Source organism: Podarcis muralis, chromosome 5, assembly GCF_964188315.1.
Source record: "Podarcis muralis chromosome 5, rPodMur119.hap1.1, whole genome shotgun sequence".
Lineage (NCBI taxonomy): Eukaryota > Metazoa > Chordata > Lepidosauria > Squamata > Lacertidae > Podarcis > Podarcis muralis.
This window is the reverse complement of record NC_135659.1, coordinates 32,506,862-32,520,684: the sequence shown is the minus strand read 5'-3', so window position 1 is coordinate 32,520,684 and position 13,823 is coordinate 32,506,862. Positions and strand designations below refer to the sequence as shown.

The following is a 13,823-nucleotide window of genomic DNA, read 5'->3' as shown; positions in this document are numbered from 1 at the left end:
GGGATGGAGGAGAAGAAGCAAAGAGGCAAGAAGTGACTGGGCTCATGGGAGATAAATGTAGGAATAGATGGGAGAGGGATTGAGGAAGAAGAAACGTTGATGGAGATCGCCCACTGCCTCAGGATAACAAGGCCCGGGATGTGGAAGAGAAGAAAAGCCACCCCTCCAACTGATTGGTTCCTACAATTGCAGATCCTGCCCCTCTCACAATTCAGTGAAGCAGTATTTGCTCCATCGATAAAGGAGAATATTGAAGGGCTGGTCTTGAATTCACCATGCATGGCCTGTGGCAGCACCTGTAGTTGCAGCTAAATCGCCTCAGGAACCACTGCTATAGAAGCCCTGGCATATGCTTACAATAAACGAATGCAAGGCTTTTCCTCGGGCAGAAATGTTCAGATCAAAACAGAATGCAATTGATTGTGTTCAACATTGCCTCCTGTCTGGGAGGAATTGTACGGCTTTCATTTAGAAACAAACAGAATCATTCCAGTCTTCTTTTACACTCTTTCCCTCTGTGGGACAAACCCCCTTAATGACATAACGGCAATCAGCAATCTTGAAGGAAAATATATATACATATATGCTATCCTAATGTGTGTCTAGAGAGAAGCAGATTCATTCTCTAAGGTACAGACTGCAGAAAAGACTGCAGCAGAAAAGCATCTGAGAAATGCTCACAGGGAAATCTGAATTCAAAAGTCATTCACGTAGCTGCGGGATTCAACTCCTTAAAATTCAGCTCAGGACTGTAAAATGGCACGAATTCGCCCCTGCTTTAGAGGCTCCCAATGGGACCGTGTGAAGTGTGTGGGTTTGATATCACATTTACTGGGATAGAGCCAGGGGGCAAACCAAGAGGGAAAGAAATTATGAGCTCTCTTAGGGGAAGAAAATATGTGGGAATAGTTTTGGTAAGGTGAGCTTTATCAGTTTTATCTTGTCTTTCCTTTCGCTCTCATCCCATCCTGCTGCCATGTAAAGGATTCTCCTGGAAGGGTGCCCTTAGACCTGGAGCTCCCAGGAGTTCCTTTGGTGTAAGGGATGCTTGAATGATCATTGACTAGGGTGAAAACCAACCCTGCCAGGTAATATGGCCATCAAACCTGTAGCTCCGCAAGCTGAGCCAGGGGAAACTCAGGCTGTTATCTTGACATCCTTGGGATTCACAAAAACAGGAGCCAAACAGTCCCATTCATTGTCTTTTGAGCTGCAAGCCCACACACTTTATCCAGTCGCCTGGAGCCAAGCATCCAGATTCAGAGCCAAGTTTACGCCAAGAAGCCACAGCAGCGAAAATGCAATGCTTCATTAAGGAGGTTATAAACCCAGGACCAAGAAAGGGCAATTGAAAAAGGGCCAGCAGTGTAGAGTTAATTTTGGGAAGTCAGGTACAGAATAGAAAATAACAGAACTAGATTGCTCCCACCCTAATACTAACTAATCATTAAGATTAGCTACTGAACCGACAAGCTGTATCCAGGCACATGTGGGTTTTGCAACTGGGGGCCTTCAAACCAAAGCCAGATACTATCTTTTATTACAAAAAGGCCTGTATTTCCTGTAGCCAATCAGGACCTAGGGACATATTTTCACAGCACTAGAGGGTCTATACCTTGGTGCACCATGCAGTCATTTCTGCAGTTACAGTGACCTTGACACAGTGTTGCAACAGATGCTCACAGGAGACAATATGAAACGAGTTAACAGCGCTACAATTCCAAGCACCTACAACAACCCACAGTTCCCAGGATACTCCGGGGGAAATGGATTGTGCAGACGTGGCAAAAGAGCATCGAAAGGAAACCTGGAGGGTAGAGCGCCAGGCTAACAGATGTGGGCGAAAGGACCCATGTGCCACTGCGCATGTAGGACTGCACCAGCTTCCGGGAACGCAGCTTCCCAGTTCTTAAGCAAATGAATAGGATGTGCAGGTAAGAGTCTCAGGCCAGACTTCAGTAAAAGGCTTGGAAAGTGCTGCTCTATGGATTGAACAGAGCCAACAAATAGATTGTGCTGGCAACCAAATGATCTAAGAGAGGTGCACCAAAGTGCCACAGAGAAAATACTGGGGCCTACTCTTGGATTCTCTGCGGTTGTGTACGGCCCTGGAAACAGGCCTTAGCACCCTCCGTAATATTGCAAGGCTTCCCCAGATGCACCTCTCAGGTTGGCCACCGCTTGGCCAGTGACCTTAGAATAGAATAGAATCATAGAGTTGGAATAGACCACAAGGGCCATCAAGTCCAACCCCCTGCCAAGCAGGAAACACCATCAGAGCACTCCTGACATATGGTTGTCAAGCCTCTGCTTAAAGACCTCCAAAGAAGGAGACTCCACCACACTCCTTGGCAGCAAATTCCACTGTCGAACAGCTCTTACAGTCAGGAAGTTCTTCCTAATCTTTAGGTGGAATCTTCTTTCTTGTAGTTTGGACCTTATCTATAGCGATGCTCCCATGCGCCTCCTCTTGGTCGCATGTGAAGCCAGTCTGGCAATTTTAGAATCTATGCCTTTTAACTTAACCTTAAGAAAGGAAGTTAAACTACCACACTCCTAGCCACCCACCTCTGGCCAGTAAAAGGTAAAGGTACCCCTGCCCGTACGGGCCAGTCTTGACAGACTCTGGGGTTGTGTGCCCATCTCACTCAAGAGGCCGGGGGCCAGCGCTGTCTGGAGACACTTCCGGGTCATGTGGCCAGCGTGACAAGCTGCATCTGGCGAGCCAGCGCAGCACACAGAACGCCGTTTACCTTCCCGCTGGAGCGGTCCCTATTTATCTACTTGCACCTGGGGGTGCTTTCGAACTGCTAGGTTGGCAGGCGCTGGGACCGAGCAGCGGGAGCGCACCCCGCCACGGGGATTCGAACCGCCGACCTTTCGATTGGCAAGCCCTAGGCGCTGAGGCTTTTACCCAGTAAGGACTGCCAAATCCAGCCGAAGATGCCTGCATGGCTCATCTCTCCCTCTCCCCCCCACCCCAAGCATCCCCTGCCAAGGATGCCAACTTGAATAAAATATTCCGGGGGGGGGGGGGGAGAGGAGGCCTCAGGTTCCATCCTCCACATTAATTGATCACACACACAGCCTACTATTAACTTTGCCCCACCCTTTGAATATTTTATTGGGTGGGGTGAGTGAGGCAAAAGGACCTCGTCCTCTAGGAGTTGGTTCTTATGTCCCCTGCAGGAAGGGCCCCGGGGTACCAAGTCCTTAACCCGGTTTGCTGTTGGCTTAGCAAAGCGAGGCAGAGCGCACGCGGGGAGGATCTTCGACGGCGCGGAAGGGAGGAAAAACCCCTCTCTAGGAAAGGCTCGGGACACGTGCCCAGAGATTCCCGAGTGATCCGGATCTCTGGAACGCTGCAGGGTCAGCGACCCCAAATGAGCTCGCCTTGCTAAAAGGAGAGCCGGACGCGCCTTACGCCTACCCTTTTAGCTACATCATCGTCCTCCTCCTGCGGGGTGGGGGGTGGCTAGCGGATGACGACACTCCTCAAGACTTTCACCAAATATGGATCGGGGTTGGAAACCTCGGGAGTTTGTTTAGCTCGCGCCGGAAATCACTTTGGCAATTATCTCCTCTCTCTCTCTCCATCCACCCCTAGCCCCCCACCTCTGCTACGTTGGTTTCCCAAAGCAAAGGCCAGGCAGCAAGGGAAGGGACCCGACCCCACCACCCCGGCTGCAGAGGGCAAAGAGAGAGAGGGGTGGGGTGGGGGAAAACCCCACTCTCCCGAACAGTGACGAGGCAGCTTCCCTGGCTGCCCCACTCAGCACTTTCTGCCTGACATCCGACGAGGAGCAAATGGGAGGCGGCGCCACTACAAACCTCGGCTCCTCTCCAACCCCCACGCACCCCTCCCATCGGTTACGACAGGCGTGGGTTTTTGATTTTTTTTGGGGGGGGGAAGAAGCCACTGAAACAAGTTTTCTCCCTTTCCGGTGAACAGTCACCGGGGAACGCAATCGTCGTTAACCCTGGACTCAATTCCTTTTTAGACAGATGGTTACCTCATATTGTCTTCTGACGGGGTGGGGATAGAGGGATGGAGAATTCCCTCCTGAAGGATGCACAAAAAGACAGGTCTTTTATACTACCCCAACCCCGTGTTTATTCCTCCTCCTTTTTTTGAGGGGGGGGGGAGGTGTCTAGAGCTAGTCAGAAAATGCTCCCATATTTGAAAGAGCCGGAAGGGACGATGAGGACCACCGAGAGTCCAACCCCCCTGCAATGTGGGGCTCGAACCCGCGGCCTTGAGATTAAGAGCCTCATGCTGTACCAACTGAGCTACATGTGTAGTCCTTTAGTCGAAGGGGAGAGACCGGGAAACCGTATATGTGCGTGGAAACTGCTTCTGCAAGCTGGTGCTTCAACCCCCCCCCCCCCTCAGAGGACACAGGGCTCCATTATGTTGGTTCTACCTCCCTGTCTGCAGAGACACCCAACCCCTTTTCCCTTGGAAAAAAAACACCTAACAACAACAGCCACTCTGTCATTTCTGAAGTTCCCTGCAGGATTTAACAAAGCTGCTTATTATTCCTCGAACATTGCCCCCAACTTCTCACTTAGACTCACACTCGCACCCCCACCCCCCTCCAATTAGGACCCAGGAGCAGCAACAACTTACCCTGGAAACACGCTCCCAGCCCCTCTGAAACGCCTCCCTGTGTGCGGACCCGGCGACGAGCCGTCTGGGTTTGCCCTGCTCCAAAGCAGCAGCGGGGCTGGTGAGGGGTCCGCTCCCCTCCCCGCCACGGGCCACCCTCTGTGCGTCGGATAGCGCATATAAGACACAACCCGTATGGCCATGGGAGGCGGCCAGGTCGATCACATTGCTTTCCCCCCCTTCGCATCGCCTCCAACAACCTCTCTCTCTCCCCCCCTACCCCCCGCCCCCCACTGCTACATGGTCTCTCTGCTTGGGAGCAGCACGTTTCTGTGGTTGGAAATCAGACGGCGCGGACGGAATCGATAGTTGCTTTATTAAAAGTTAAGCGCAGCAACAACACCCCCCCCCCTCCCCAGGGGAATAAGATCTCCAGCAAGGGATATTTCCTCTAAGTTATGTATTTGTCACTAACAGGCCAGCAAAGCCACAATGCAATTCCTCCTAAACCATAATAGGTAGATTGCGTGAAGGGTGTGGGGGGGGGGAAAGGGGGGGTGTAGAGAGGAGAAGAAAAACACCCCACCAAGAATTCCGAAGAATTTCCTGCCCTGGGAACAAAAGTGAAGTCTATATTTAACAACATCTGAAGCTGTCAAGAATGCTTTGTGGTTGGGTAACAGTGCAGAAAAATGTGGAAAATGCGGACTACTGCTCGACCAAATATGGAAATATTGTTACGTCTGGTGTCTGAATCGCCATCTGGAAATACTTACGGCGATGAAGGAGGGTTGAAAGACGCCACAACAGAAGCTAGGAACACCTCTGTGTCGTCGTCGTGCCCTCCACGATAATAATAAAAAAAAACCCAAATCCTAAAACCAGAGAAGATGCATTAGGAAAGAAACTTAACCGAAGAGGAAAATACTACTGTATAAGCAAACAAACAAACCCCCAAAACCCATAAACAACAGGCTTGCAAAGGAAGGCGTGTTCTGAAGGCCCGCCATCGCTTTTAAAATGACTTATTATGCGAGCCCACGTTCACCAAAGTGTTTGCCTTTCACGTGATTAAAGCGCCAATAAGGAACATTCGGATTTATTTATTTTTTACGCATTTTGAACAGAACGCCGTAGGTGTATTGCAATATCTGGTTTATCATCTGTATAGCTTTCAAAACATTCTCCACATTATAGTAAAAAAACAAAAAACAAAAACATCATTTGAATACTGCTAAGCCGGGATAGGCGCTGTTTTATTCTAATTGCTTATCATTCCACGCTAGAGGGGAAGGTCACGGAGAGTTCATTGTTCCATAGGAACCACTTTCAATTTTGCTTTTATTGAAGCAGATTTCACACACACACACACACACACACACACACACACACACACACACACACAGCCCCCTTCAAGACGGATCAAGAATCATAAAAGGGACCTTTAAAAAGGTTGTCTGTGTGTGTGTTTACTCTTAGCGTCCCGAAATTCTTGCAGCAACATCCCAAGTTTAAAGATTATCGTCTTAAAAGGTAGAGCGAGAGATAAGAAAAGCCGAACCTTTTCCCTGAAAAGCTGGAAACATTTGCAGCGTGGAGGTCTGGCTAGCTGCTTTTCGAGCCATCGAAATGTGCCAATTAAACCCAGAAAAGTTAATTAATAGCTGCAGGGCGAGGGAGCTGCTGGAGACGACGTTCTGCTTGATATGACCTCAAGTAGCGGAAACGGAGCTTCCGAGATCAAGGTAACCGAAGGTAAAAATAATAATCCATAACCCAAAAACTTAAGGGCACAAGAGGAAACCCCCCCCCCGCTCCCTGGAACCGGTCCAAACAACGGGGAGTAATTTCTTTTGCCCATGCCCCATTCAAAAAAATAAAAATAAAAATTTCAACGACGCAATCTGGGTCTTAGTTAAGGGATACACCTTTTCATACCACTATTGGATCAAATCCGAATGTCTTAAGAAATTTGCATGCCTCTTCCCCCTCCCCCTCAACCCCTTCCCCTTTAATCTTCAATAGCATATAAGCTATTTAGCAAACACACCGGGACAATATGTCTAACGCGCTTGTTTCCTAGGCTGCAAACGGGGAAAGTTTCGGGGGGGGGTGGCAAAGAGAAGAAATCTTTATAGCCAAGCAAAATATTTTCTACCACCCACCCACCACCCACCCCCAAAAAAGAGAGGCGTGCGTGTTGCGATATTACAATCTATAACTCCGCGATTGTTTAAAAGCGTTGGAAAGGGGAGGGGAGGGAGAACCTGTTTTCTTGCTTGTGAGACGGCGAGGGGGAAAAAGTGCAGCTTAGACAGGGCGGAGCTTGGATGCAAACCGCGCCAAGGAAACATTCCTGAGATGCCTTACAATTCCTGGTGCTTTAGAATTCTGGAACGCTCAACGTCAGTGCAGCTGCAGCACGCGGCGTCTGCACACTATATAAGGCTGCTCCCTCTCGGAGCCTCCTCAGACGGCAAAGGGATCCCCGGGAAAGTGCGCGGCGCCACGAGCAGCGAGAGCCAAGAGAAAGCAGCCGGGTCCTCCTCTCCGCCTTCCCCGCAAGAGAAGCAAGGCGAGCCCCCGAGGCTTTCCAGGACTCGCGACTCTCTCTTTAAAACAAAACAGCAACAAAAGTCACCGCCACTTCGCCCAGACAAACACCGAGAAATTGTTTAGGTCCTACTTTCCCTCTCTCTCTCTCTCTCTGTCCAAGTTTGCTTCTGGCTGAAGAAGGGAGAAAAGAGACCAGAAATCCTTCGCCTTAAAAAAAGGGAACCGAAGATGAACTCTCAGAGAACCAGCTGTTTCGTCCTGGCTTTTGCACTCCTTCAGTTAGTAAACAGGGTAGGTGTGGACGTTTCTTTCTCCTTTGCTGTGGATTCTTGCCTTCTCTGGTCTACTGTGGGCAGAAATGTTTTTTTTTAAAAAAATAAGATATAGTGTGGCTTTGGGGAGGCATATACTTAAGTTGGGAGAAGGCAGAGGCAGCCGGCACGCCTGTTGTGAGGGAAGCCAATGTATTCTTGCCAGTTCATAGAAATATAAGGAACTTGAGCTCTGAAGTGGCAATGATCAAAGGTGACGTGCCTGTGTTTTTGGTCTGCATTTATGGCAGGGAGGCCGACTGTTTCCTGCTTTGCTTAGTTGTACCTGTTTGTGTCTCACCAAACTTTTTATCCGTCTCTCCTCCCCAGGTGCTTTCTTCTTCTTGCCCAGCTGCTTGCCAATGCCCCCTGGAGGTCCCCAGATGTGCCCCGGGAGTCGGTCTGGTCCTGGACAGCTGTGGATGTTGTAAAGTCTGTGCTAAACAGCTCAACGAGGACTGCAGCAAGACGCAGCCTTGCGATCACACCAAGGGACTGGAATGCAATTTCGGCGCCAGCTCCACAGCTCCGAAGGGGATCTGCAGAGGTAAAAAGCTTGTGGCTTTGGCTCCCTTTGAAATATATATATATATATATATATATAACACCAACCAGTCCTTGTAGCGGTGAAGTTTAGTAATTTTCAGTCCATGTATGGTTATGCTTTGTTGTTGGTAGATTGGCAAAAGGGCATATGACTTCAACAGTCTGGAATGCAATTCACTATGTCTGGGCTGCACTAACAGCGCATAAGGAAAAGTGATTCCTGACTAACTTATTGTTCTAGCCTAGAGCTCTTGGGGATTTCAGGGAACTTTACCATAAATCGAATTTAACAGAGCAGAAAGAAAAACGAGGGGGGAGAAACACACACCCTGCTTCAGCAGACTGAGCCCCCATTTACAACTCTCTCTCCTCTTTCCTAATCTTTGCAGCACAATCAGAAGGGAGACCCTGTGAGTACAACTCCAAAATCTACCAGAACGGAGAAAGTTTCCAGCCCAACTGCAAGCACCAGTGCACATGCATCGATGGAGCGGTTGGCTGTATCCCGCTGTGCCCCCAAGAACTCTCCCTTCCTAACTTGGGCTGCCCTAACCCAAGGCTAGTGAAAGTCCCTGGCCAGTGCTGCGAGGAATGGGTCTGTGATGACTCCAAAGATAACCTGGATGACCTGCAAGGTTTCATGGACAAAGAGTTTGGTCGGGATGCTTCCGAAGGAGAGCTAACCAGGAACAATGAGCTCATAGCCATCGTGAAAGGAGGGCTGAAAATGTTACCCGGTGAGTTTTAAGATGACCAGGGTCATGTTGTTCTTCTGCCAGGGAGGGGGAGGGGGGATTACCACTGGAAATTCTTTAGCGTGGGGGATTATCTGTCTACAGTGTTTTGCTATGCATGTTGATGAGAAGAGAAACAAAGAGCTGGTAAGAATGAGAAATTTATACTGTTCTTTTCTCTCTCCCCCTCCTTTCTATTTTTTTAGTCTTTGAATCTGAGCCACGCACTCACTTCTTTGAGAACCCAAAGTGCATTGTGCAGACAACCTCGTGGTCCCAGTGCTCAAAGACCTGCGGGACGGGCGTCTCCACCCGAGTCACCAACGATAATCCCGACTGCAGACTGGTCAAAGAGACCAGGATATGTGAAGTGAGACCCTGCGGACAACCGAGCTACGACTCCTTAAAGGTAAAAACAACACAGTCCTCTTTACAGTCCCACAACAATTCCCAGGTCGTTTTTGGGTGGAGGGAGCCTTTTGGCTGGAATTGCAACCTAACTTACGCTGTTGATCTCTTCCTTTCAGAAGGGGAAGAAATGCACAAAGACCAAGAAGTCCCAAGCGCCAGTCAAGTTCACTTACGCAGGTTGCTCCAGCGTAAAGAAGTACCGGCCCAAGTACTGCGGCTCTTGTGTGGACAGCAGATGCTGCACGCCTCAGCAGACCAGGACTGTCAAGATCCGTTTCCGCTGCGACGACGGAGAGACCTTCACTAAGAACGTCATGATGATCCAGTCTTGCAGATGCAACTACAACTGCCCCCATGCAAACGAGGCCTATCCTAATTACCGGCTATTCAATGACATCCACAAATTTAGGGACTAGGTTGTGATTTGTGCAGGCTTGAGCGGAAGGCTTGCTCCATTTTTTTTTATTTTTTTGAAGTAACAGTGGAGAAATGAACTCTTACGGAAGTGGTGCGTTTGTCCATTGGAGGGCAACACTGAGACACACACAAAATGCACTGTGCAACTGGATACTAATGCAACAGTTTGAGCATACTTAAAGCTTCATAGTACTGGAGCAATCTTATTGCTTCATTTTGGAGCACTTTCATGATGACCGATTTCTGTTTGTAACTGATCTGTTTATACTTTGTCCGTCTGTTCCGGTTATGAAAACCTTCATTTTCTTACTGTTCAACATAATATCATGCTTTAGTTGTTGTTCCAAACTTTTGTCCGAGGTTACATTCCTTCCTATGGTGGGCACTTTTGGAGTCCTCGCCTATGGCAGCTATAGGCACCAGCTATATATTTCATACCCACAAACAGAAATCGGTTCTTTTTAAAGCTGAATATTTTATTTATCAAAATGTAGCTTTTTTGTTTTTTTGGAGGAAAAAAAATCCCTAATACTGGAATAAGTTGTAAATGATTTAATTTTATATTCAATGAATTAAGAGAAATTATTTATGAAATTAATCATTTAATAAAGAAATATTTACCTAATTTCATTTTTAATATGGTGTGTTGATTTAGGGAAGCAGGAGATGCTATGGAATTTTAGATGGCTATGAGAAGCAATTTCTAAGAAAAGTTAGTCTCACTAAACTTATTAGCACTAGAGGGCTTCCTTTCAACTAAACATGTTCAGCATTGGCTTTTGAGGCTGCAGTCTTATACACACGTATTACCTGGGAGTAAGTTCCATTGAACTCAGTGCGGTTTATAAATAGACATGTATAGCATTGCATTGTTAGACTTACTTTAGTTCTGCCATCATTTTACCAAAGAAGTTAGTAACTCCTTCTCGATTAAATTATACATATCTTTGTACTTGTAATCTTTAAACACAGCATTGTGCTTGTTCCAGGTCAGTTCTTAAGGATTCTAAATCAGATCATATACGGATTGTTAAGTACACCGTGAAGCCAAAGTATTTTTTCATTATTGATGGCATTTCTCTAAAATGCAACTCACTCTGCAGCTAAATAGGTTGTTGCTAGTGCTTTTAAGGATTCCTACTGCTGCTGCTTCTTGCAGATGAATACATTTCTTTGTTTGTGGGGGAAAGGTTTCCTTCAGTCTGCAGGAGGTAGTTTGCTTTCACTAAATTCAAACTTAAATGAGCTTGAAGCAATTACTTGTGTTAATCCTAAATAACATGGTGATTAAAAGTAAACATGTTGTTAAAAAGGAAAAGAATGCTAGGAATTCATAGTATTTTTCCAGCAGGCCAAGAACTAGCCTCTCCTTTTGCCTCTGCTTCTCTCCCCACCCCCCTGCAATGTAACATGGAAGAGAGAGTAAAGGAAGCAGAACTATTCAAAAGGAACAGAAAGTGCAAACTTATATTTATTGGTAAGTCTCAATGAGGCTTCCTCCCAAGGAAGTGGATCTAGGTGTGTAGCCAAAGTCTAAACAATTTCAGTCCTATTTTCTGGTGTTCAGAGTGCTTCACAGTCCATAATTTATCAATCCTCAACAATCCAGCAACAAAGCTAATTTATATTTCCATTCATAGTTAGGCGGCTTAGAGCTGATGGACTGGGACTCGTGCAAGGCCATTCGGCGAGCAGAGCTCACACAAATGCTATATACCTAGTCTTAAATTGGGCCAAATTGGCATTAAGAGGCTCTTAATCTCAGGGTTGTGGGTTCAAGTCCCACGCCGGGTGAAAGATTCCTGCATGGCATGCCCCTTCTGACTCTACAATTCTTTGGAAACTCTTTGGCTCAAGCTGTATCATCCTTTCGGTTTCTGATGTTCAGCTACGAGTGCTGATGCCTCGATGCAGCCAAATGGTACCACCCACATACAAGTGGGAAGTAGAGTAGCAGGCTTGGGTGAACCTTGAAGTTTACTGAAACACACACACACACACACACAGAGAGAGAGAGAGAGAGAGAGAGAGAGAGAGAGAGAGCGCGCCAGGTATTCAAAAACAAACAAACTAGAAGGTGGGAAAACCCCAAAGCAGCTGTTGGGGGCAGGGTTGTATAAAAATGTCCGGTAGGAGGGGAAATAGAAGAGAACATTCTGAAGAATGGCATGGCTGGCTGACTGGAATGCTGGACTGGAATGCATTCCACACTAACACTTTCCTGAAGGGCCCACTTGTTCATATTTCTCCTCGCACCTACGTTATAGAAAACTCTGCTAAAAGGGATTCAATGGCTGCTTTTAGATCCAGCCAGGTGGAGACACTTTCCCAAGGGATTGTAAGAGCACCATGTGCAGCCTCAACACACCCACTGCTAATCATCCATTTTGTAGGTCTACGGTAATGCCTTGAGGGTTTGAGGTCCTGACTGGTTGGTTAGCTCCTAGATGGCTTTAAAACGGGGGGGGGGGGGGGAGGAGATGAGACAAATTCATGGACAACAGAGCTACCAATGGTTATTATTAGCCATGGCAGCTAAATTAAACCTTCCCGTACGGAGGTAGCATACCTGTGAACACCAGGCATTCAGGAAGCACAGTAAGGAAAGACTTTTGTTTGTTTGCGGCATTTCTGAGTCTCCCCGGAGCCAGGGCTCTCTGGGTGATGTACACAACCTTCCTTAAAAGCTTCCAGATGCATTTAACTGTTCTCTTTTGGAAATGAGCTGGCCTGATTTGCCAAGACAGGTCTTGTGAGTCTATATGTTACAAGAGGCTCTTTAGGTGGAGCAATTGTTAAACACAAGGCTGGTGTCAAGAGTTTGGCATGGCTGGGCGTCTGCCAAGGCCCATGGCGAAGTGGGGAGGCCCACTGCCAATTCCTGGAGCCTCCTGCTCTTGCTGCTCTAACTACCTGTTCACCTGCACTTTCTAAGTGAACAATCAGGGAGAGGAATGATGAGAAGGAAAATAAATATTTGCTTGCCTTGTCCTCTTTTCTCTGGAAGGTGGGGCAGGCTGGGGCCAGAGGGAGGTGTAGCAAATGGGCCATAGTGACAAGGAACAGGTGGGAACGTCAGTGGGAGGTCCACTGAGAGCATCTTGCCCTAAGGTGCCCCCAAAATAAAAGCAGAGTGGGTCATGCAAGCACTTCTTATATGAACAAGCCATCAGCTGAACACTGCAGGTTGATCAAGAAGGTCTAATTTGATCCCTGGGCAACATGGAGTTGTTATTCTTTTAAAATAACAGTCCACTGAGGAAGTTTGGGCAGAGGCAGACAGCTGGTTAAAAAAGCTCAGCGGATATTTGAACCCAGGATTCCCTTTCAAATCTAGCATTCCTCACAGCTTCACATCTGTCATCATATGCACATGGGGGAGCTGTGTTGCTACAGTTTCGCAACCGTCCTGGAGACATCAGCTATGGTTTCCAGCACCATGCATGAATTCATTCATACATTCATTTTCTACGAAGGTCTAAGGCAAGAATGGACCACCAAATTGCTGGCATGCGTTAGACTAATAAATGTAATACATCACAATCAGATGACTAGCCAAGAGTCTCGATAAGCATAGCTTCCACTTCACTTTTTTATTTTATTCTAATGGCAGCTCTCCTTATCTCTGCTCAGTCATGTTCCTCTCCCCGCAAGGCATTCGAATCTTGAGCTGGTTTGGAATTTAAGTACCACCTGGCCACCAGTCGCAGCTACATCTGAACTTGTCTGTACAATATTTTTGTTGACAAGGGAGGTTTGAAACTAACTGAAGCATGTTTGGCCAGGCTCCTATTTAATCCCGGGAAGGAGCAATGTACTAGTTAAAAGAGGACTAAATGTTGTTTTTCCTCATGGAGCAGGGCGGTGGGTATATGGACAATGAACTGCTTTTTTTGATACACCTGCCAGCTGATTTCCTGTGACTGTGCAGAGACGTTCCTGTGCTCAAATGAGTGGCGAGTTTGCAACCAGCAGTTCCTTTAAAAGTTACAGGAATTCACCGGGTATTTCTGTTCGGTGTTTCACCTGAGCAGTGCATCACATTGAATCAAGCCCCTTCCAGCACAGGGGCAGCTGGCAGTATTGCTCCTTGTCCTTCTGCTCTTTACCTGGATGTAAACAAAGGCAGCATGACTGTTTCTTAAATAAGAGAGAATTATTATACACAGGTAGGAATCTGAAGTTGGGGGCTCAGAGTTGAGGCTTGTTCTCTCACAGTCTGAGGGCCACCACAGAACG

General features: G+C 47.4%; 2 protein-coding genes across 5 annotated transcripts in view; one reads left to right on the top strand and one right to left on the bottom strand.

The window, feature by feature from the left end:
* The window catches only part of DDAH1 (dimethylarginine dimethylaminohydrolase 1), a 122,092-nt gene extending 116,620 nt beyond the window's left edge, over positions 1–5,472 (bottom strand). For 3 of the 4 annotated variants that reach the window (XM_028732896.2, XM_028732899.2, XM_028732900.2), the window contains exon 1: positions 4,631–4,821. The gene's annotated coding sequence lies outside the window, so the exon portion shown is untranslated. Of the gene's footprint in view, positions 1–4,630; positions 4,822–5,385 lie in introns of those variants that run through there. The other variant, XM_028732898.2, reaches the window with a different exon arrangement.
* A 1,550-nt stretch (positions 5,473–7,022) lies between these two features.
* On the top strand, positions 7,023–10,209 carry CCN1 (cellular communication network factor 1). Its single transcript, XM_028732891.2, has 5 exons — positions 7,023–7,456; positions 7,807–8,023; positions 8,412–8,759; positions 8,963–9,165; positions 9,284–10,209. The coding sequence occupies exons 1-5, from the start codon at positions 7,394–7,396 to the stop codon at positions 9,581–9,583; spliced, it is 1,131 nt and encodes a 376-aa protein (XP_028588724.2). The 5' UTR covers positions 7,023–7,393; the 3' UTR covers positions 9,584–10,209.
* Positions 10,210–13,823: the final 3,614 nt, after the last annotated feature.